A 24,487-nucleotide genomic window follows, 5' to 3' on the forward strand; every position below is an offset into this window, starting at 1 on the left:
CACTCTTCGAGGCGTGCTTTGTACGGTTGAACCTGTATAAGTACTCATACTGCTTTCAGCTATGGTTGTTAAGTGCCCCTGCCGGTTTCAGTTAAGGTTGTTAAGTACTCCTGCTGCTTTTACAGTCTATCGTGTTTCTTCAATCCTGTCTTCCTCCAGCCGCCAAAACCAAACCAGCGCCGGCGGGGCCGCCTACTTTCGCCTCCCACGGCTGGCTACACCTCAACGCCTGCATCGCCGCCCCACCGTCTCCTAAATCGTTAACGCCGACGTCTGAGGCCTCACCGTCGTCCTTCGCGCGCTTTGTTGTGCTCGCCACGGCGCCTCCCTCTCACATTGTCAACATGGTCAATAAACAATAGAAATCAACATAAGTACGTGGAGAGGATGATAGTACGGGCCCACCATGTCAGCATATGGAAAAATAAAATGCTTCCTCCTAGTGTTTTCCTGACATCTGGGACCCACGACATTGTGAGCGTATATAGTCAATAGACAAGAGAACAACACAAGATCGGCTGACACCTGGGACGTAGCTGCTCGAGCAGTATTTTTTGTTTGTTATTATCGAGATGGAGCAGGGTTTGAACTGGGCTGTGGCCCGTCTAGCCCATGCTTATATTTTATGTTCACCATGTGACCAGCCCAGCTATTTTTCTTTGTGAAAATGAGCCCAGTTTATTTTTTATGAAGAATGCCCAATCCAGGACTATTTATTTTTCTACGCCCTGATGGGCTGCAACTCTTTCAAGACGCCTGCAAATCTTGAAAGTAATATGAAATTGGTTGTAAATATAAAAATAGACGACAAATTGGCAATTACTTTATAATTTCTGAATTTTTTCACATTTCTAGATTCCTATTTCACTGGGCATTAACCTAATTTAAATATATCTTCAAAGTACTTTAAATCTGGCTCGACATTTTGGTATTAAAAATAGCTTGGAATCCACAGAAATATGCGAAATTGGCCCTGGCCAACCAAAAAAACGGACTGCAATAAATTGCATAAGAATTCGCAATGAGCTATATATAAATTATCAAAAAGAGGGAATGATCTGACTTATGGGCTTATTAAGTTGACGCGTATGCAAGATTTTTTTAGTTATTATATACGTCAACAAACGATTCTAGCAGACATAACCGTTGGATGTCAATCCAACGACCGTCGTGTTTCTTCAATCTCTAATCTTCTTGCTCCAGCCACCAAATCCAGCGCCCCCTACTACTCCCACCGCTGGCCAAGGCATCCCTCTACTCACCCACACCCTCTGTTATTCTGCGGTGACGGCAGCCTCACATCGCAGCCGAACCAGTGAACCCTCGTACTCCTCTCCGCATGGGCATCCACTGTCGCGTCTTCCCTGGCTCCGCGCTGTCCCCTTCCTAGGCCTCGCCGTCGTCCACCGCCCTGGTGCTCTCGGCGCGGCGTGGTCAACGTGGTCAAGGAACCACTTCCATCGGAAGTGTACTGTCGTGGAGAGGCTGACAGCTGGGTCCAGGGCAGCCACAAGGAAGTGCCTCCTTATTACGCTGAAAATAATTATTCCTCCACCTGACACCAGGGACCCATCGAACGGGCCACCGTATTTGGCGAAAAAAACTTTCCCCCGCTGTCAGCTCGGACCCATCAGAAGTGCCTCCTTATTACGCACAAAAAAATGAATACTCCCCCTGCCGGTTGGGACCCACCTTGGTGGGAGGCTGACTTGTGGGCCTACTAAGTTGACGGGGACGGAGTGCTTTGTCAACTTAGTCAATATGAATGATTCTAGCTCCAGTGACCGTACTATGTCCATCCAACGGCCGTAGTGCTTCTTCAGCCTCTGGTCTTCCTGCTCCAACCGCCCAAAGTAGCGTCAGTCGTGCCGCATGCTCCTGCCTCCCATGGCCGGCTGTGCTGCCGCAGAGGCCTCACCGCCCCTACTATTCCCACCGCTGGCCAAGCCATCCCTCTACTCATCCACACCCCCTGTTATTCTGCGGCGACGGCAGCCGCACACGGCAGCAAACTAGTGAACCCTCATACTCCTCTATGCATGGGCATCCACTGCCGCGTCTTCCCGGCTCCGCACGATCCCCTTCCTAGGCCTCGCCGTCGTCCACCGCCCTGGTGCTCTCGGCGCGGCGTGGTCAACATGGTCAAGGAACGGCTTCCATCGGACCTGGACTGTACGTGGAGAGGCTGACAGCTGGGTCCACGGCCGTAGCAAGGAAGTGCCTCCTTATTACGCGCAAAATAATTATTCCTCCACCTGACAGCGGGGACCCACCGGACGGGCCACCGTATTTCATGAAAAAATGTTTCCCCCTGACTGCTGGGACCCACCAGCTACATCTTCGCACGCAAGGAAGTGCGTCCGGGCAAAAAAAATGATTCGCCCCCCTAACTGCTGGGACCCACCAGCTACATCTTCGCACGCAAGGAAGTGCCTGACAGTCGGGACCCACCTGGCCGAAGCTTACGTAGCGTTGTCATTCTGATCGCGAACATGTACGTATATACTGGTCGATGTAGAGGCGCACACGTAGCATGTACACGTATGTACAACGGCTAGTGTGCAAGAAAGAAAATACGGCCACGTACGTACATACGGGCAGGGTCTCGAACGCCTACTCGCGCATACGTATGGCCAGGGCTCGTGTACATGGCTGGGTCAGAACGGAGAAACTGTGTCATCGTCGTGTTCATGGGGAGCCAACCGGCTGGTTTGGAATGGAATGCTCGTCGTGTTCATCGGGAGGGATTGGACAAAACAACCAATGGAAACGAGGCCTGGTGTACCGCAGAACGGAGGAAACGGCCTTGTGTTCGACCGGCCACGGTCGAAACGGGATCCTGTTCATCGGGAGGGGTCTGGCGTATCGCAAAACGGAGGAAATGGAGCTCCTACGGTCGAAACAGGGGTCCTGTTGATCGGGAGGGGTGTGGCGTACCGCAAAACGGAGGAAACAGACTTGTGTTGGAGCACTACAGTCGAAATGTGGGTCATGTTCATCGGGAGGGGTGTGGCGTACCGCAAAACGGGACTCCACGGGATACTGTTCATCTCCACCGTCGACCCCCTCTAGGCTCCACGGGCTACTGTTCATCCACCGTCGACCTCCTCCAGCCTCCACCTGCGACTGTTCATCCACGGGCTCCTGTTCATCCAGCCTCCACCGCGCGCTACTCCACCGGCTACTGTTCAACCAGCCCTCTCCACGGGCTCCTGTTCAACCACCCCTCAATGGGCTACTGTTCATCCAGCCCCCCATTGTCTACTATTCATCCAGCCCTCCACGGGGTGGTCCTATTCATCCTGCCCTCCACGGGGTCCTATTCATCCAGCCCCAACTGGCTCGATCGATCGGGGTCCTGTTCATCCACCCCCACCGGGAACTGTTCATCCAAACCCCCCCAGCAACGCTCACTGCTCATCCAGAGGCAACATCGATCTGCTTCAGTTAGCAGCAGTAGCGAAGGAATCGCTCGATTGGGTTCAGTTAACAGCCATCAATCAATCGCTCGGGTTCAGTAAAGCATAGCCTGCAGTGCAATTGCTCGGGTTCAGTTAGAGCCCAACGCCTCGCTCGGGTTCAGTTAGAGCCCAATGCCTCGCACCCACGCGCGTGTGTGTACAAGAGAAACACGCATCGCTCGGCCCGACCACCCACCGTAAATGGGAACACCATGATATTTTCCTCGCCCTCGCTTCTACCACGGTTCTTTCTGTCATGGACGGCCCAAAGAATGTCATGCAGCTGCGTCTCCGGCCCGCCCAGGACGAAAAGCCCATTTTCTGTCATGATTTTTTGTCATAGAAGTAGGACCCCACCACATCTATGATGATACCGTGTTTTGTGACAATTATTGTCATAGAAGTGTCATAAGTATGACAGAAAAAAAATTCGTTCGGCCCAAAATGTCACGGATGTGTCTTTTTTTGTAGTGAGAGCAGGCATTCTAGTCCAATCCGGCGCGCGCCGCTCAGTCACTGACGTCAAGAAGGCTTCGGTTGATACCACTACGTCGAGTTCCCATAACTGTTCTCGCATAGTTGGTTAGTGTGTATAGGCCAGTGGCAGACTCAGATCAAATACCAAGATCTCATTAAGCGGGTTAATTGCATTAATCGCGGACGCAGACCAGGGCCAGGCCCACCTCTCTCCTCGGTGGTCTCAACCTACCCTGTCGCTCCGCCACAAAGGTCCACTCAGAGGGTTGTCTGGACAAATGTCCTTTCGGTCCCAATCTGTGAATCACTCACGGGTACTCTACGAGCCGACCCGACTTTAGTCACCACATATATCATGTAGTATGTATAATAGGTATATACCCGTGATCACCTCCCGAGTGATCACAGCCCAATAGTATAGCATGGCAGATGGACAAGAATGTAGGGCCACTGATGGAATACTAGCATCATGTACTAAGCATTTAGGATTGCAGGTAAGGGTAACAACAGTAGTAGCAAAGACAGGCTATGCATCAAGATAGGATTAACGGAAAGCAGTAACATGGTACACTACTCAAATGCAAGCAGTAGAGAGAAGAATAGGCGATATCTGGTGATCAAGGGGGGGGGGGCTTGCCTGGTTGCTCTGGCAAGAAGGGTTCGTCGTTGATGTAGTCGATCACAGGGGTGCCAACAGCAGTCTCGAGGTCTACCGGAAAGAAGTAACGGAGGAGAACACAATAAATAACAGAGCAATCAAAGAATCACAAAGCATAACATAGCAATACGCAATGCTAGAGGTGACCTAACACAGGGATAAGTGATACCGGCGAAGGCGAAAAACATCCGGGAAACTATTCTCGGTGTTCCGCGTTTTCGGACAGATGGACCGGAGGGGGAAAGTTGCATGTTGGCTATGCAACTTTCATGTGGAAGACATGTGGAAGACAAACGGACTGAGTATTCGGATTCGTCTTGTCGTTCTGAGCAACTTTCATGTACAAAGTATTTGTATCCGAGTTACGGATTATTTTATATTAATTTTAAAAGATATAATTCATTTTTACAATTAACAGAATTAATTTAATTAGAAAATGTAATTATCATGTCAACATGATGTCAGGGTGATGTCAGCAGTCAACTAGTCAGTTGACCTGGTCAAACTGACGCGTGGGTCCCATTCGTCATTGTCAAAGTCTAACTAAACCTATTAATTAAACTAACTAAGTGATTAGGTTAATTAATTTTAATTAGATTAGTTAAGCATGATTAATTAAATTATTAATTAGTTACTAATTTATTATTATTATTATTATTATTATTATTATTTAAAAAAATCGTTCCGGGGTGGGCCTTGGCTTTCATTGGGCCAGGGGCCCTAGCGGGTGCGGGCATCTCGTAATACCCGAACAGGCGACGGGCGCCACCGGGCAGTGGACGCCCGATTGGGCACACCCATGGCGTGGTCGGGTGGCTCACCGGAGCGCGGCCTCGGGGAGCCGGCCGCAAACAACGCCGGCTGAGGGTGGTGGGTCGGCGAGCGGCGGCGTTTCCGGTCAGCGCACGGGTCAGCAGCGGCGACCGCATGGCAGCAGGCAGGGCTAGAGCGAGCAACTCCAGCGGCGTCGAGGTCAGGAGTGGGGACGTGGGCTCGCGAGCGGGCAGAATGCGGCGGGCAGCAGCAGGGAACGCGGGCTGCGGCGGACTGCAGCAGGCGGGCGCGAGAGTGCGCAGCGAGGTGGGGTGTGCGAGGCGGGCTGCAGGAGGAGGTGAGGCCAGGGTGGGTGCACGAGCACGGGGCGGACTGAGTGCGGGGTAGTGGGACGGGGTCATCGCCGATGAGGACGGCTCGGGCGCGGGGTCAAAGAGGGAAGAGAGAGAGGAGGGGGTTTCCTCGCCCCATGTTGCAGGGGAACAAGCAGCGAGGCTCGGGTGGCTCCTCGGGGGGGAGAGAAGGGTGCGATCCGGCGAGGTGGCTCCGGCGACAGGGTCACGGGCGGCGGTGACGCGGCATCGGTGTCGAGGCGAGGAGGAGGCCATCGGGGAGGAGATGAGGAGGCGTCCGGCTAGGTGACGACGGAGACGGCAAACGGTGGCGTCGGGAGTCGGCGATGGGATCGGGCCCCGATTTCCCCAATCTGAACTGGATCGGGGGGAGGAAGGTAGCGGAGTGGGGAAGTGGGGGTGCGTGGCTCTAGGGCACGGGGGGTGCGGGGTTAAGGGGACGGGGTGGGCTGGCCTGGTGGCCGACTGGGCCGGCCTGTTGGGTTGGTTGGCCCATGGTGGGGTTCTTTTTCCTTTTCTACATTTTTGTATTGTTTTTCTTTTCTTTTATTTCTTTTCTGTTTTAGCAAATTGTTTGGGCATCACATGAGTTTTGTAAAATATGAGAGCTGGCCCACAAATCACAACACAATATCATACCACCAAAAACTAGTTTGGGGTAAATATCATTTCATATTTATTTTGTATTAATAAAAAGGTTATTAAATAATGTTTTCAGCCACTATTTGAGGTTGTTTAAGTCACTTATCAAATTTCAATAATGTTGTTTATAATTTTATCATAGCCTCTAATTTATCTACTATTTATTGAGCATTTTAGTTTTAATTTTTTTAAAACTTTATTGTTTGTTTGATTTTGAATTTGAATTTGAATCGGTTTTGAACTAACACAAGATTAGCAACAATAACCGAGGTGACATGGCATCGTTAACGTGGGATTAGTGTAGCCTAATTATTCGGGCGTCACAATGCGAGACGGTTATTCATTTAAATCATAGAATAATGGTTGTTCTATTTATATGAGTAATATCTTTTATGGTCATGCACCCTTGATGAGTGGTATATTTTTACTAAATCTTGATAGTAGTGATACACATGTTCATAATATTGAAGCCAAAAGATGCAGAGTTGATAATGATAGTGCAACTTATTTGTGGCACTGCCATTTGAGTCATATTGGTGTAAAGGGCATGAAGAAACTCCATTCTGATGGACTTCTGGAATCACTTGATTATGAATCACTTGGTACTTGCGAACCATGCCTCATGGGCAAGGTGACTAAAACTCTGTTCTCCAGAATAATGGAGCGAGCAACAGAGTTATTTGAAATCATACATACTGATGTATGTGGTCCAATGAACATTGAAGCTCGCAGCGGATATCGTTATTTTCTCACCTTCACAGATGATTTAAGCAGATATGGGTATATCTACTTAATGAAACATAAGTCTGGACCATTTGAAAAGTTCAAAGAATTTCAGAGTGAAGTGGAAAATCATCGTAATAAGAAAATAAAGTTTCTATGATCTGATCGTGCAGGAGAATATTTGAGTTACGAGTTTGGTCCTCATCTGAAACAATGCGAAATAGTTTCGCAACTCACGCCACCTGGAACACCATAGCGTAATGGTGTGTCCGAACATCGTAATCGTACTTTACTAGATATGGTGGGATCTACGATGTCTCTTACTGATTTACCGCTATCGTTTTGGGGTTATGCTTTAGAGACGGCTGCATTCACATTAAATAGGGCACCATCTAAATCCGTTGAGACGACACCTTATGAACTGTGGTTTGGCAAGAAACCCAAGTTGGTGTTTCTTTAAGTTTGGGGTTGCGATTCTTATGTGAAAAAGCTTCAACCTGATAAGCTCGAACCCAAATCAGAGAAATGTGTCTTCATAGGATACCCAAAGGAGACTATTGGGTACACCTTCTATCATAGATCCGAAGGCAAAATATTTTTTTGCTAAGAATGGATCCTTTCTAGAGAAGGAGTTTCTCTCGAAAGAAGTAAGTGGGAGGAAAGTAGAACTTGACGAGGTAATTGTACCTTCTCCCTTATTGGAAAGTAGTTCATCACTGAAATCAGTTCCAGTGATTCCTACACCAGTAAGTGAGGAAGCTAATGATGATGATCATGAAACTTCTGATCAAGTTACTACCGAACCTCGTAGGTCAACCAGAGTAAGATCCGCACCAGAGTGGTACGGTAATCCTGTTCTGGAAGTCATGTTACTTGACCATGACGAACCTACGATCTATGAGGAAGCGATAATGAGCCCTGATTCTGCAAAATGGCTTGAGGCCATGAAATTTGAGATGGGACCCATGTATGAAAACAAAGTGTGGACTTTGGTTGACTTGCCCGATGATCGACAGGCCATAGAGCATAAATGGATCTTCAAGAAGACTGACGCTGACGGTAATATTACTGTCTACAAAGCTCGAATTGTTGCAAAAGATTTTCAAAAAGTTCAAGATGTTGACTATGATGAGTTTTTCTCACTCGTAACAATGCTTAAGTCTATCCGAATCATGTTAAGGAATTGCCACATTTTATGAAATCTGGCAAATGGATGTCAAAACTGCATTCCTTAATGGATTTCTTAAAGAAGAGCTGTATATGATGCAACAAGAAGGTTTTTTCAATCCTAAAGGTGCTAACAAAGTGTGCAAGCTCCAGCGATCCATCTATGGACTGGTGCAAGCATCTCGGAGTTGGAATATATGCTTTGATAAAGTGATCAAAGCATATGGTTTTATACAGACTTGCGGTGAAGCCTGTATTTACAAGAAAGTGAGTGGGAGCACTACAGCCTTTCTGATAAGTATATGTGAATGACATATTGTTGATCGGAAATGATATAGAATTTTCTGGAAAGCATAAAGGAGTGTTTGAAAGGAGTTTTTCAAAGAAAGACCTCGGTGAAGCTACTTACATATTGAGCATCAAGATCTATAGAGATAGATCAAGACACTTGATATATTTTTCAATGAGAACATACCTTGACAAGATTTTGAAGTAGTTCAAAATGGAATAGTCAAAGAAGGAGTTCTTGCCTGTGTTGCAAGGTGTGAAGTTGAGTAAAGACTCAAAACCTGACCACGGCAGAAAATGGAAAGAGAATGAAAATTCATTCCCTATGCCTCAGGCATAGGTTCTATAAAGTATGATATGCTATGTACCAGACCTATTGTGTACCTCACCAAGAGTTTGACAAGAGGGTACAATAATGATCCAGGAGTGGATCACTGGACATCGATCAAAATTATCCTTAGTGGAATAAGGATATGTTTCTCGGTTATAGAGGTGAAAAAAAGTTTGTCGTAAAGAGTTACGTTGATGCAAGTTTTGACACCGATCTGGATGACTCTGAGTCTCAATCTAGATACATATTGAAAGTGGGAGCAATTAGCTAGAGTAGCTCCGTGAAGAGCATTGTAGACATAATTTTTTTTGCAAAATACATACGGCTCTGAATATGGCAGACCCCTTGACTAAATTTCTCTCTCAAGACAAACGTGATCACTCTTTGGGTGTTAATCACATAGCAATGTGAACTAGATTATTGACTCTAGTAAACCCTTTGGGTATTAGTCACATGGAGATGTGAACTAATCACATAAAGATGTGAACTATTGGCGTTAAATCACATGGCGACGTGAACTAGATTATTGACTCTCACTAGTAGAAAACAGGGCTTTGGTCCAGGCCGGTCAGCCCATTAGTCCCGGTTCAGTCCAGAACCGGGACCAATGTGGGCATTGGTCCTGGTTCGTGAGCCCAGGGGGCCGGCCGGGCCACGTGGGCCATTGGTCCCAGTTCATCTGGACCTTTTGGTCCTGGTTGGTGGGATGAACCAGGACCAATGGGCCTCGCTCCTGGCCCACCACCATTGGTCCCGGTTGGTGGCTTGAACCGGGACCAAAGGCTCCCCTTTAGTCTCGGCTCATGTCACCAACCGGGACCAATGAGGTGCCTATATATACCCCTCACTCGCGAGCAGAGCACCCCAGTGCTCTGTTATTCTCTGGCCGAGGGGGAGAGGGCTTGGTGGTGCTCTAGCTCACCTCCTATGCACACAAGGTGTTCGATGGAATGCCCGAGCCACACTACTTAAGCTTTCTCCTCTCCAAGCTCGACCTCCAAGCTCCATTTTCCATAATATTTATCTAGGTTTAGCGGTCCGTCACGCCCCGTCCCCGTCTTCACCGTCGTCGATCACCCGCGCTGAGCTCATCGCCGGCACCACCGTGGTGAGCCTCTTGTTCTTATCTTCTTTCTGAAAGGAAAAATATTCTTACTTGTATGTTTACATAGATACTTGTATTATTTTCTTACTTTTATTATTCCATCTTATATAGTGCGATGGTTTTGGTATCCTCCCCCGTCGGCCCTCGTCCTGTCTATGATTCAGATGTGGTATATATATATTATCTTTATAACTATTGGTTCATTTATTGTTTATGAAAATTATGCCGACCAACGTGACATAGATTTTATTTATGTAGGATGTATGTGAATCGGAAGTGCCAACCGACCCTATTGTCGAGACGTTAAATTTAGTTGAAGAAGAAAACAATTTGTTGAAGGAAAAAATAAAAAAAATGAGGAGGAGAAGATGATATTGGAGTGGCATGTTGCGGATGTCGTCGATGATCACAAGATCAAGATGGATGCAATGCGCTTGAAGATTAGAAAGACTAGAAAATACGCCATTCATACCGAGGCTTGGTATCATTATGCCGTTGGATCAATTGTTACCTTGGTTGCGATTATGATCGCATTTGTTTTTGCATTGAAATGTTTTACATAGTTGCAATGTATGGTTTAATTAATTAGATGCTCTGGAGAGCTATATGTTGTTAGATGAGAACTATGTATCCACTTTGGTTTTAATGTGATGATGAACTTCTATTAATTTGGACACTTAATTATATATAATGCACGTAGATGAACCGGCAATGGATGTACGGTGACAGACACACCTGCGAGTACATTAAGTGCGTGCATGAGTTTCTCGATGCGGCTGAGGCAAACAAGCAGAATGGTTTTATGTGTTGTCCATGCACTGAATGTGGGAATACGAGGTCTTACTCTAACCAGAAAATCCTTCACTCCCACCTGCTTTACAAGGGTTTCATGCCACACTATAATGTTTGGACGAGGCACGGAGAAATAGGGGTTATGATGGAAGACGGTGAAGAAGAAGAGTACGATGACAACTATGTACCCCCTGAATACGGCGATGCTGCAACGGGGGGAGCTGGTGAAGATCAAGAGGAACCAGACGATGTGCCCAATGATGCTGCAACGGGTGAAGCTGCTAAAGATCAAGAGGAACCAGATGATGTGCCCGATGATGATGATCTCCGCCGGGTCATTGTCGATGCAAGGACGCAATGTGAAAGTCAAAAGGAGAAGCTGAAGTTCGATCGCATGTTAGAGGATCACAAAAAAGGGTTATACCCCAATTGAGAAGATGGCAACACAAAGCTAGGTACCGTACTGGAATTGCTGCAGTGGAAGGCAGAGAATGCTATGGCTGATAAAGGATTTGAGAAGCTACTGAAAATATTGAAGAAGAAGCTTCCAAAGGATAACAAATTGCCCGATAGTACATATGCAGCAAAGAAGGTCATATGCCCTCTAGGATTGGAGGTGGAGAAGATGCATGCATGCCCTAATGACTGCATCCTCTACTGCGATGCATACAAGGATCTGAACGCATGCCCGGTATGCGGTGCATTGCGGTATAAGATCAGACGAGATGACCCTGGTGATGTTGACGGCGAGCCCCCCAGGAAGAGGGTTCCTGCGAAGGTGATGTGGTATGCTCCTATAATACCACGGTTGAAATGTTTGTTCAGAAACGAAGAGCATGCCAAGTAGATGCGATGGCACAGTGAGAACCGAAAGAAAGATGGGAAGTTGAGAGCACCCGCTGATGGGTCGCAGTGGAGAAAAATTGAGAGGAAGTACTGGGATAAGTTTTCAAAGGACCCAAGGAATGTATGGTTTGCTTTAAGCGCGGATGGCATTAATCCTTTCGGGGAGCAGAGCAGCAATCACAGCACCTGGCCCGTGACTCTATGTATGTATAACCTTCCTCCTTGGATGTGCATGAAGCGGAAGTTCATTATGATGCCAGTTCTCATCCAAGGCCCTAAGCAACCCGGCAACGAAATTGATGTGTACCTAAGGCCATTAGTTGAAGAACTTTTACAGCTATGGAATGGAAACGGTGTATGTACTTACTATGGTCAATGATTTACACTACGTAATCTTTGGAAAGGGTCCCGGTGGACTAGCTGTTCTAAATGACGCTGATGGACACGCACCCATGTGGAAGAAGAAATCTATATTTTGGGACCTACCCTACTGGAAAGACCAAGAGGTCCGCTCTTCAATCGACGTGATGCACGTGACGAAGAACCTTTGCGTGAACCTGCTAGGCTTCTTGGGCGTGTATGGGAAGACAAAAGATACACCTGAGGCACGGGAGGACCTGCAACGTTTGCACGAAAAAGACGGCATGCCTCCGAAGCAGTATAAAGGTCCTGCCAGCTACGCTCTTATGAAAGAAGAGAAAAAATCTTCTTTGAATGACTGCTCAGTATGAAGGTCACGACTGGCTTCTCGTCGAATATAAAGGGAATAATAAATATGCCAGAGAAAAAGTTTCAGAACCTAAAATCTCATGACTGCCACGTGATTATGACGCAACTGCTTCCGGTTGCATTGAGGGGGCTTCTACCGGAAAACGTCCAATTAGCCATTGTGAAGCTATGTGCATTCCTCAATGCAATCTCTTAGAAGGTGATCGATCCAGAAATCGTACCAAGGCTAAGGAGTGATGTGGCGCAATGTCTTGTCAGTTTAGAGCTGGTGTTCCCACCATCCTTCTTCAATATCATGACGCACGTCCTAGTTCATCTAGTCAACGAGATTGTCATCCTGGGGCCCGTATTTCTACACAATATGTTCCCCTTTGAGAGGTTCATGGGAGTCCTAAAGAAATATGCCCGTAACCGCGCTAGGCCAGAAGGAAGCATCTCCATGGGCCATCAAACAGAGGATGTTATCGGGTTTTGTGTTGACTTCATTCCTGGCCTTAAGAAGATAGGTCTCCCTAAATCGCGGTATGAGGGGAGACTGACTGGAAAAGGCACTCTTGGAAGAGACTCAATAATATGCAGGGACGGATATTCTTGGTCTCAAGCACACTACACAGTTCTACAAAACTCTACCTTGGTGACCCTGTATGTCGATGAACACAAGAACAGTCTGCGCTCCAAACACCCGGAGCAGTGCGACGACTGGATTACATGTGAACACATCAGGACTTTCAGCAGTTGGTTGGAAACACGTCTCAGAGGTGACAACACTATTTGTGATGAGTTGTACTTGTTGTCCAGGGGACCATCTTTGACTGTATTGACTTACAAAGGATACAAGATAAATGGGAATACATTTTACACGATCGCCCAAGATCAAAAGAGCACCAACCAAAACAGCGGTGTCCGCTTTGATGCAGCAACCGAGAGCGGAAAGGACACATATTATGGTTACATAGTGGACATATGGGAACTTGACTACGAACCTGATTTTAAGGTCCCTTTGTTTAAGTGCAAATGGGTCAATCTGTTAGGCGGCGGGGTACAGGTAGACCCACAGTACGGAATGACAATAGTGGATCTGAAAAATCTTGGGTACACTGACGAACCGTTCGTCCTAGCCAATGATGTGGCACAGGTTATATACGTGAAGGACATGTCTACCAAACCAAGAAAAAGAAAAGATAAGGAAGCGAATACATCATACGATGAGCCAAAGCGCCACATAGTTCTTTCAGGAAAAAGGCACATCCTGGGAGTGGACGGCAAGACAGACATGTCTGAAGATTATGAAAAGTTTCATGAAATTCCTCCCTTCAATGTCAAGGCTGACCCAAGCATCCTGATAAACAATGAAGATTATCCATGGTTACGGCACAATAAGAAAATGACACAAGCGAAGAAGAAGTGAAGACTTCCTCCCGCAACTATTATGATGATACCATGCCAACTTTGTAACACACGAACATGCCAACTTATGTCAATGATATGCAGAAAAATGATCTTTGGACTGAGCTAAAGTCAAATTTCACCCTACCGCCAGAGGATGATCCAGAGAAGCCAGTTAAAGAGCAATTAATCAAGTCTTTTGCTCTTAAGAGGATGGCAGAACTATTCAGGAGGTGGAAGAAAGAGCTGAATAAGTTTGTCGAAAATAAAGAGACACCAGAATTCATGGGAGATATGAGAAGATCAGAGATCACTGGCCCGCATTTGTGGCCAACAAGACATCGGAAAAGAGTAAGAAGATGTCGGAGACAAACAAGCAAAATGCTGCGAAGAAGAAGCATCACCATCGCACGGGGTCAGGTGGCTACCTCGTAGCCCGGCCTAAGTGGGCCAAGACTGAGAATGATCTGGTTGATAAAGGGATCGAACCAGAGGCAATTAACTGGCCAGACCGTTGCCGGACTTGGTTCTTCGGGGCTGGCGGAACCTTGGACCCTGTAACAGGGAAGTGCATTTGGACGAACGATCAAATGGACATACCAGTCAGGAAGCTTCAGCAGTATATCGAAGCAGCGCAGCAAGGGACGTTCTTTCCAGATAGAGAGAACGACGAGCTCATAATGGCCCTCGGGAATCCTGAGCACCCTGGACGGACACGAGGCACGCCAGGCTCCATTCGTGGAAGGTTGGGTTTCTGGACGGAGGCCGTTACAAATCCCAGAAGAGGAGGAAAAAATTGTAGCAGACCCAAATGCAGGTGCTGCAAGCAAGGGTACAAGTGATAGAGGAACGAGAAGCAAATCACAGCAAACGTACTGCCGAAGCTTCCCCCGAAGCTACCCCGCCATCTCAGCGGAGAAGCAGCGTGGCTTCCACCGAGCTGCTTCAGCCGGAGCATGCCTTGACGGCTCGTGTCAGGTATCCCATGGATGCTATCATGGAGTCTCAAAATTGCCACCTTATGACGCAATGGATGAATTTGAAGGTCAAGGCGGCTGTTGGCTCTGTTTATCCTACTGAAACCGGCGCAACTTTTCACTGCCGGCTGATTCCAGAAGGATATGCTAGGGTGATGGTGGATGAAATAACGGAGGGATTTGAGGACCTCCAGCTTGACCACCCTACTGATGAAGGGGAGACTAGGCTAGGGTCTGCTCTGAAGACTCCATGCCTATGGCGGAAGGAGCTCATCAACCTTCCGAACTGGACGCCTCCGCCTCCTCCTCCTTCTCCGGCAAGTCAGGGCACTCTGCCTCCTCCGCCGCCTCCTCCTCCGGCGAGTCAGGGCACTCCGCCTCCTCCACCGCCTCCTCCTTCGGCAAGTGACGATCAGGGCACTCGACCGGCTCCTTCTCCGGCGCGTGGCGGCACTCCGCCTCCTTCTCCGCCTGCGCCGATGCGCCCGAGCAGCCAGCCTCCTCCTTCTCCGCCTCGTCAGCAAGGGCGGAAGAGACCTGCCGCCGCTCTGGCTGCTCTGGCGCGTCGTAGTCCTTCTCCTCCGCCTCGTAAGCAAGTAAAGAAGACAGCCGCTCCGTCTGCTCGGCCGGCGTCTAGCAGTACAGCCAGAGGCGGGAGGACATACAGATTCAGTCCTTCTCTGAAGACTCCAGAGAAGTTACCATACGAGAGGACCCCGGAGGAGAACGCGAAGATCACGCGAACCGAAGTGGATGACTGGTTTCAAGGGTTCAAAGCAAAGAGACATCCACCTCCGGAGGAGAAGGTAGATCCAGTGAAAGCGAAGCACACTCTGGCTGCCCTGACAAAACCACCCAAGTCTCCACCGAAAGGAAACTATGAGTGCATTATTGGAAAGAAATTTGCTGAAGCGGAGCGGTCGGGAAGTACTGTCAGTGATCAAAGGCTGAAAAAACGACGAGCTGGGAAATAAATTGCCCAGCTCGGCGAACAAGCGAAGCAATCGTGCCCCCCGCTCAAGGTGCCTAGAGACAACGTCGCTAATGATCCGAGGATGGTGCCCGGTTATAGCAATCTTGCCGATTACCTGCCCGATGATGTACATTATGAACCCATGGAGGTGCAGATACAAAGATACGAGTACGGGAAGCCTCTCGTCAAAGATGAAAGATCTCGATCAACGATGATGCGAAGATTGCATGATTGGTACTTGAAAATCTGCAGAGACTCTGGGGGGAGGAGTACTTTGTATGTGAAAGTTAAAAAGGAGCATGACCTCGTTGGAATTGAACTGTTGCCTGTTCCATTTGAGGAGTTCTTTCAGTTTTTCAATCAATTGGCCCTCGATAAAACAACGGTCACCTTCTACTGTTTGTAAGTAGTACTACTTCTATCATTAAGTCTCTCTATATAGCTCAGCTCTTTCATTACATGTATTTATAATCATCCTCACTATATTATGCAGATTGAAGATCGCCCAATTGAAGAAAAGACAAGTCGGTGATATTGGGTTCATTAACACATATCTCATAGATGCAACTCAGGTTAAATTTCATGACGTAGATACCGCGGCCAACTTGCTACGATCGTTGGTAATAAATGAAAACAAAGATATAATACTCTTTCCTTACAACTTCAAGTGAGTGTTACTGTCTTGTGCGTATTCGGTTTCCCTTATATATATTAGTCAAGGTTATAGTAATGTAATTGATGAGTTATGCATGTGTGTGCAGTTACCACTATATTCTCCTAGAGATTAAGCTTGAGCAGGGACTAGTAACTGTCTTAGACTCAAAACGAAAAGATCCCCAGGACTATGCGGACATGACTCAAATGCTCGAGAAGTAAGTTAAATCGATCATTATCCACCATATCAGCAACTTTCTTCATTTCCTGATATATCAAGTAATTGTTTTCTTTGTCTGACAGGGTTTGGAAAAAATTCTCCAAAAAAGCTCCAGGACTCCCGAAGAAGCTGCAATTTAGACACCCGAAAGTAAGTACTATAGTAGCATGTTCCGCGCATCTCCTATTGATTTGGCATTCTTGATTATCAGTTTGATTGACCTCTATTTCTTGTAAAGTGGTTGTGGCAGGAAAAAGGGAATGATTTCTGTGGATACTACGTTTGCGAGTCCATCCGCCACACGACCTATGAGCGGAGCTACACTGACGAACAATATGAAGTACGTAAATAACAACATTCACAATTTTATTTTATTACCATCATTTGTGTTGAGTTTCATTCATTCATATATATATGTATTGACCCCCTTCTTCAAATTAGATGTTTCGGAAGCGGGATGAACTCCTAGCACCAGCTCGCATGCGAGCAATTCAAGAGGAATTGACGGCATTCTTTCTTGACCACGTGATCGCTGAAGATGGAGAATACTATGTGGACCATGAGTCCATATGATTATATTTGTAAGAGATAATTATTGTATATATGTAGCCGGTAGTGTCGGATAGATATACGAGAACTTGTTGTTCGACCAATCTCTCGGAGAAGGAGAGGTGGTCGATATCACTTCTCTCTGTATGCATATATGTTCATGACGATCTTCTGTTTCCTTCGTTTTCTTACTAGCTAGCTAGCGTGTCTAGTCCTCTCTATATGTATGTATAGTACGTAGCGTCGACCAAGCACGGACATAAGAGAGGACACTTCTCTCTATTAATTATAGCTAGCTAACACAATATATGAAACACCTAAATTAACCCCCCAAAACCCCCAAAACCCCCAACCCCCCCCCCTTTCAAAAAAAACAAAAACTCCAGCCACAGAAATGCTGACGCGTGGATGCCTATTGGTCCCGGTTGGTCCCACCAACCGGGACCAAAGGGTCTCCTGCCTGGGCTCCGCACACAGGCCACGTGGAGGCCCTCCAGAACCGGGACTAAAGGGGAAGGGCATTAGTACCGACCCTTTAGTCCCGGTTCAGGAACTGGGACAAAAGGCCCTTACAAACCGGGACAACAGGCCCTTTTTCTACCACTGTCTAGTGCAAGTGGGAGACTGGAGGAAATATGCCCTAGAGGCAATAATGAAGTTGTTATTTATATTTCCTTATATCATGATAAGTGTTTATTATTCATGCTAGAATTGTATTAACCGGAAACTTAGTACATGTGTGAATACATAGACAAACAGAGTGTCACTAGTATGCCTCTACTTGACTAGCTCATTAATCAAAGATGGTTAAGTTTCCTAACCATAGACATGAGTAGTCATTTGATGAACAGGATCACATCATTCCACATCATTAGAGAATGATGTGATTGACTTGACCCATCCGTTAGCTTAGCACTATGATCGTTTGGTTTATTGCTATTGCTTTCTTCATAACTTATACATGTTCCTATGACTATGAGATTATGCAACTCTCGAATGCCGGAGGAACACTTTGTGTGCTACCAAACGTCACAACGTAACTGGGTGATTATAAAGGTGCTCTACAAGTGTCTCCGATGGTGTTTGTTGAGTTGGCATAGATCGAGATTAGGATTTGTCACTCCGATTGTCGGAGAGGTATCTCTGGGCCCTCTCGGTAATGCACATCAATATAAGCCTCGCAGGAAATGTAGCTAATGAGTTAGTTACGAGATGTAGCATTACGGAACGAGTAAAGAGACTTGCCGGTAACGAGATTGAACTAGGTATTGAGATACCGATGATCGAATCTCGGGCAAATAACATACCGATGACAAAGGGAACAACATATATCGTTATGCGGTTTGATCGATAAAGATCTTCATAGAATATGTGGGAGCCAATATGAACATCCAGGTTCCGCTATTGGTTATTGACCGGAGACATGTCTCGGTCATGTCTACATAGTTCTCAAACCCGTAGGGTTCGCACGCTTAACGTTCGGTGACGATCAGTATTATGAGTTTATATGTTTTGATGAACCGAAGGTTGTTCGGAGTCCCGGATGTGATCACGGGCATGACAAGGAGTCTCGAAATGGTCGAGACATAAAGATCGATATATTGGATGACTATGTTTGGACATCGGAATGGTTCCGAGTGAGTTCGGACATTAACCGGAGTAGGGGGGTTACCGTAACACCCCGGGGAGTATATGGGCCCTAATGGGCTTTAGGGAAGAGAGGGAGGGGCTGCCTAGGGCAGGCCGCGTGCCCCCCCAAGGCCTAGTCCGAATTGGACTAGGGGGAGGGGCGGCGCCCCCTCCTTCCTTCTCTTCTCTCTTCCCTTTCCTACTCTCCTACTCCTACTACATGGAAAAGGGGGATCCTACTCCCGGTGGGAGTAGGACTCCCCAGGGCGCGCCATAGTAGAGGGCTGGTCCTCCCCCTCCTCCACTCCTTTATATACGGGGAGGGGGCACCCCATAGACACACAAGTTGATCATTGATCTCTTAGCCGTGTGCGGTGCCCCCCTCTATCATAATCCACCTCGGTCATCTCGTAGCGGTGCTTAGGCGAAGTCCTGTTCCGGTAGCATCATCATCACCGTTATCACGTCGTCGTGCTGACGAAACTCTTCCTCGACACTGCTGGATCGTGAGTTCGTGGAACGTCACCGAGCCGAACGTGTGTAGATCGCGGAGGTGCCGTAGTTTCGGTACTAGGATCGGTCGATCATGAAGGTGTACGACTACATCAACCGCGTTGTCATAACGCTTCCGCTTACGGTCTACGAGGGTACATGGACAATACTCTCCCCTCTCGTTGCTATGCATCATCATGATCTTGCGTGTACGTAGGATTTTTTTTGAAATTACTGCGTTCCCAACAAGTAATGCTGCCATGGTAGCATTTTTTTTAGAGTGCTACTTCGGGCCCTTGACTGGTGAAAAGCCCAAATCCCTGGACGCTCTAAACGGCTGTGTGTCTTCGGCAACACCTTAATCATCCCTTGTTGTTGGCATATTGGTGGGGTGATCCTACGCTGCCGGTATATTGGTGGGGTGATCCACATCTATTGCTTGGAGGATATCTTGAAGTATGTCCTCAGTATCAGTAAGGTACACCAGGGGGTCAAGGCCTGCAAAGGTCAGAGTGTCGTCATGAAGAGATGGTGAGGGCATGAATCAACCTAAGCTCATTCTTCGTCCACGCCAGCGTCCATCCAATGTGTCATCCATATGTTGTAGACCGAGTAGTGAAATTTGTACGCTGTAGACCGAGACGCCCACTAGTGGAATGCATTACCAGTAACGAGTGATTGTGGAGGCCCACCACTACTATTTTATTTTTGCAATGACTTTTTATTAACCTTAGTGTTTTATTATTGGGGTAACTAGTTTTATGTCCATAGTTGGGTCACACTCGGCAGGTTTACCCCTAATTTTCGAAAATACTCGTTCATGCCCAAATCACTTTTGCTCGTCTTATACTTTTGCCCTTTTGCCGTTTGACCGTCACTTTGAAAACTTCATAACAAATTCATACTAACTCAGAAAAATGCAAATAAGATATCAAAATGTTCAGTAAAAGTCACCTATATATGCATGTCATTTGCATTCATGACAAAAGTGTTGGAATGTCCCCATCTCAGTTTGAGCTGATATGATCTTAGCATGAACAGTATAATCTGAAAAAAAGTGAAAAAAAATTGAAAAAAAATCTATTTTTTGGTGGCAAACGTTTACCAATGTTTTGAGCGCTTGCCATGTTTTATAAGGGAATGACATTCGTGGAAGGTCATGATAAAAAACAAAACAAAATTGATGCTACAAAACAAAAGCATTTGGGAGTGCTATATTTTTTTGCCACGACTTCAACAAATGTCATTCCCTGATGACACTTTGCCACAAAAAATAGATTTTTTGAATTTTGTTTCAATTTTTTCAGATTTTACTTTTCATGTTGAGATTATATGAGCTCAAATTGAGATGGGGACTTTTCAACAGTTTTTTCATGAATGCAAATGACATGCATATATAAGTGATGTTTTTCTAAACATTTTGATCTCTTATTTGCATTTTTCTGAGTTAGTATGATTTTTTTATGAAGTTTTCAAAGTGATAGTCAAATGGTCAAAGGGCAAAAACATAAGACGAGCAAAGTGGTTTGAGTGGGAATGAGCATTTTCGGAAACTACGGGTAAACTTGCCGAGTGTGACCCAACTAGGGACATAAAACCAATTATCCCTTTATTATTTTAGGGATATATTTAGGGTCCCATTTTTTGTGAGGTTGAAGTTAATTCATTAGAAGCTTCATGTAAAACTTTTCCACTTTTTGGGTTGATTTTCCCTCTCAGCTTCCTCCTCACCGGTGGTCATTTCCTCCCCACTTGTTGGTTCTTCCTCATGGTGGGTCTTGTCAAAGTTGGTTTCCTCACACTCGATGCCATCATCAGTATTGTCATATTGATGGCGCCGGCTAGCTTCATCTTGGGTCATATGGGACGATGGTCCGACCGTGTTATCCATTTGTTGCCTTTGCTAAATTGTTTGGAAAAACATTAAAAAACAATAGAATTACAGTAAAGAGTTACAAAATAACATGAAAAGCAAAAGTTAACGAAAAAATTGGCTTGACCTTTGCTAAAAATTGGACATATTGAGTGCTAGAAATTTGACGAAACAGAAATTAATCAATGTTTCGCCAAAATATTGTCACTCATTTTCAATCTCTGAAATTTTTCAAAAGATGCACATATGCAAAGCTCGATGGCTCGATAGCTGGAATATCACAATACACGCAGGAGCAACGAAAAGACTCCCAACACATATATCTAAACAAAATAAGCAGGCATTGCTACCGGCACTTGCATACCTAGCCGAACTCTGTTTCCTTTATTTATATTACCCCCAATGTTCTGTCCTTGTGAAGCTATAGCTACAATAGATGTTGTCTCAGATGTTGAAATTTAGCTCTCAACTTTAGTATATGCTGAGCATGTCGTACTTAAACAGGCAACAGAATAAGTACTTAATTTGGTCTGTGTGCTAGTCCTAACAAGCTGCGTGATAATATGTTCGTGTATTTTCGACCAAGTTAATACACGTTCGGTTGGCAGTGGGCGGAGCACTAGAGTGGCACGTCGGGGGCGCGGTCGCGCTGGGCTCAACCCTAGCGAGGAGAGGACGTTGGCATTTAATGCACTTATAGTTATAAATCAAATTTGAACTACATGTACATCTAAAAATGCCTCAAAATTTATGAAAACATGACATTTAAATAGTTTAGTATATGTTTAGGTCATATATGCAAGTAACAACTGCATTATCATTAATTTGATATGCGACACGCGTGCCTCGAGGCCGTCTTCAATTTCTAAACAACCTACATCATGCCCTTTTGCAAATATTTTTGAAATTTTAACCACACACTCTACATGTGATATAATGAGACCACACAAAGTTTCATATGTTTCAAACAAAATTATTCTTTTAAACTAAAAATCATTTTACTTATTTCAAATTAAGTTCGGGTGTTTGAATTTTCAGATATACATATTTGAAAGTACCAAAATTTTCTTTTATAAGACCTAAATTTATGATAAGTATATTATTTATGATCTTTCTTCCCATTTTGGAAATCTTTACATGTACTTGCATTTCAAAAATTTATCTACACGTGGAGAAACATTTTTTGTTCGTGCACAAAAAAAGTGAGATTATATATTTATCTCATGATACTTATATATATTAGTACTTCATCTATATATAGCCATATATGGAGAAACGACATTAATTCCAAAATGCATGCAACTATGCAAGTCCCAGCTGTGGGAAAATGAGGAGCTAACCCTAGGGCGATTCCAGTAGTGGCTAAATAAGTGTGTCAACCCTTGACTCTGACAGTTCACCGCACCAATTTGTCTCACGTCTCCTCTCAGCACCTGCTCACTGGAGTAATTGACTCGGCTAGCTCTTGCTACCTTAGCTAGCCCGGCCAGCTCGGTCTATATAACTCACTCAACCTTAGGCTTGGAACATATCCCTAGCACCAACGTACGCACACTAGCACTTGCAGCAGCTAGCTCTAGCACGCAGTTAACTAGACACAAAGATCGAGATCCAAGAGCAGTAGTTAAGAAGGAGGAAGATGCCGCAGACGCCATCGACCCGTTGGTGCCCGACGCCTGAGCAGCTGATGATCCTGGAGGAGATGTACCGGAGCGGCGTGCGCACACCTAACGCGGCGGAGATCCAGCAGATCACGGCGCACCTCGCCTACTACGGCCGCATCGAGGGAAAGAACGTCTTCTACTGGTTCCAGAACCACAAGGCCCGCGAGCGCCAGCGTCTCCGTCGCCGCCTCTGCGCCCGCCACCAGCAACCCTCCTCGCCGGCGGCTCCTCCTCCTCCTCCTCCTCATACTGGTGCTGCCGGTGGCGGAGGCAATGCTGCTGGTGCTGGTGCGGGCGTGAACGCGATGCACCCCGCGGTGATGCAGCTGCACCATCACCACCACACATACGCTACCAGCTGCTTCATGGCGCCTCAGGTCTTTAAATTTTCTATTGCTAACTTATGAGTAATTTCTATACGCGCGCATACCTATATTTATTCCTCTACCTCTTTTCTGAAGAAACAAAGACAATATAGCCATAACAATTAACTCATGGAATATATATATATGTAGGGCTACTTGCAGCAGGAAACAGCAGCAGGAGGAGCTCTTCCAGTTTCGGGGTTGGAGTTTGCAGGCAAGACAAGCCAGCAGCAGGAATGGATGACACAGCAGCAGATGGTGATGGAGAACAGCAACATTAACAACAGTGTAGCAGCAGCTGGAGGCAGCTCCGCAGCGGCCGGCGGTGGTATGAATAATATGACCCCGCCGCCATGGCCATGCTGCCGGCCGCTCAGAACCCTAGAGCTCTTCCCTACAAAGAGCACCGGTGGCGGCCTCAGGGACGAGTGCAGCAGCTCCAAGTCCTCCTCTTGCTCCACCTCCACAAACTAGCTAGCTTGACATGATCTCTAGCTACTTCACTATATATTATCTCTAGCTAAAGTTACCTGTGGGTTTTCCTGGTGATGTGTGTGTGTTTTTAGTTTTATTTTAATTAGTTTTTTTATGGACCTGCTCCCTTCTAATACGGTGAGCAGTGTGTTGCTTGTGTTTGACTTGACGCATTGATGCTAAGTACTTTGTTTCCTAAGTTGTGCCGTTGAGTTTGTAAGCCCAGTGTGTTGCTAGTTTTTGTAACATGTATTCTCAAGTCCACTACTTGTTAGGTTGCTTTTGGCATTGTAGTGAAATAATATAATTATTAATCTCATTTCACTAAGCCGTATGTACACATTGTCATATTTGCATCCTGCTTGTTTCCACAATCAGTTCCAAACACAATACTGAAATCGTGGAAGATGCCTAGTTCCTTGTGTTTGCCTCCTGTTTTTTTTCGGAAACTTGAAATGGCAGCTGTTTACTGAGAACCGACTGAGATCTCTCCCAATGCATTGGTGCTAAAGTGGGGTGCTAAGTGTATTAAAATGCTTAGCAACTAATGTTCTCAATGCATCGGTGCTTAGATTTTGTAACTAAGCCTCCTTTATTTAATTGTTTAATAATAAAACTCCTTAATGTATTGGTTGGTAGTCTTTTTGCCTAGGTCCACCTGCTTAGCATTGGTTCTTACTAGCAAACATGCCCGTGCATTGCAACGGGAGAAAAATAATATCATACGGACCTAGCGCAAGAAGCATAGTTCGATAACCCCTTCCGGTAGGAGCATGTCGTGCATTTGAACATAATATCCCACATATAGCATTGCTGATCGTCCTTCCCGTCCCACCAATAGTGGTCGTGGTGTATGCCTAATAGGAACACCTTGAACATATGGTT

At 46.1% G+C, this 24,487-nt stretch overlaps 1 protein-coding gene across 1 annotated transcript; it reads left to right on the top strand.

Moving 5' to 3' along the window:
* Positions 1 to 22,645: 22,645 nt before the first annotated feature.
* On the top strand, positions 22,646 to 23,863 carry LOC125555948 (WUSCHEL-related homeobox 3-like). Its single transcript, XM_048718753.2, has 2 exons — positions 22,646 to 23,140; positions 23,279 to 23,863. Exons 1-2 carry the CDS (start codon positions 22,739 to 22,741, stop codon positions 23,600 to 23,602), a joined length of 726 nt encoding a protein of 241 aa, XP_048574710.1. The 5' UTR covers positions 22,646 to 22,738; the 3' UTR covers positions 23,603 to 23,863.
* Positions 23,864 to 24,487: the final 624 nt, after the last annotated feature.

This window comes from Triticum urartu, chromosome 5A (assembly GCF_056163025.1).
Source record: "Triticum urartu cultivar PI428250 chromosome 5A, HENAU_Tu73, whole genome shotgun sequence".
Lineage (NCBI taxonomy): Eukaryota > Viridiplantae > Streptophyta > Magnoliopsida > Poales > Poaceae > Triticum > Triticum urartu.

Bases quoted from the DNA above. Each gene is read 5' to 3' on its own strand.
- LOC125555948 (XM_048718753.2), top strand. From the start codon at position 22,739: ATGCCGCAGACGCCATCGACCCGTTGGTGCCCGACGCCTGAGCAGCTG. The intron at 23,141-23,278 runs GTCTTTAAATTT...ATATATATGTAG, and splicing joins GCTGCTTCATGGCGCCTCAG to GGCTACTTGCAGCAGGAAAC.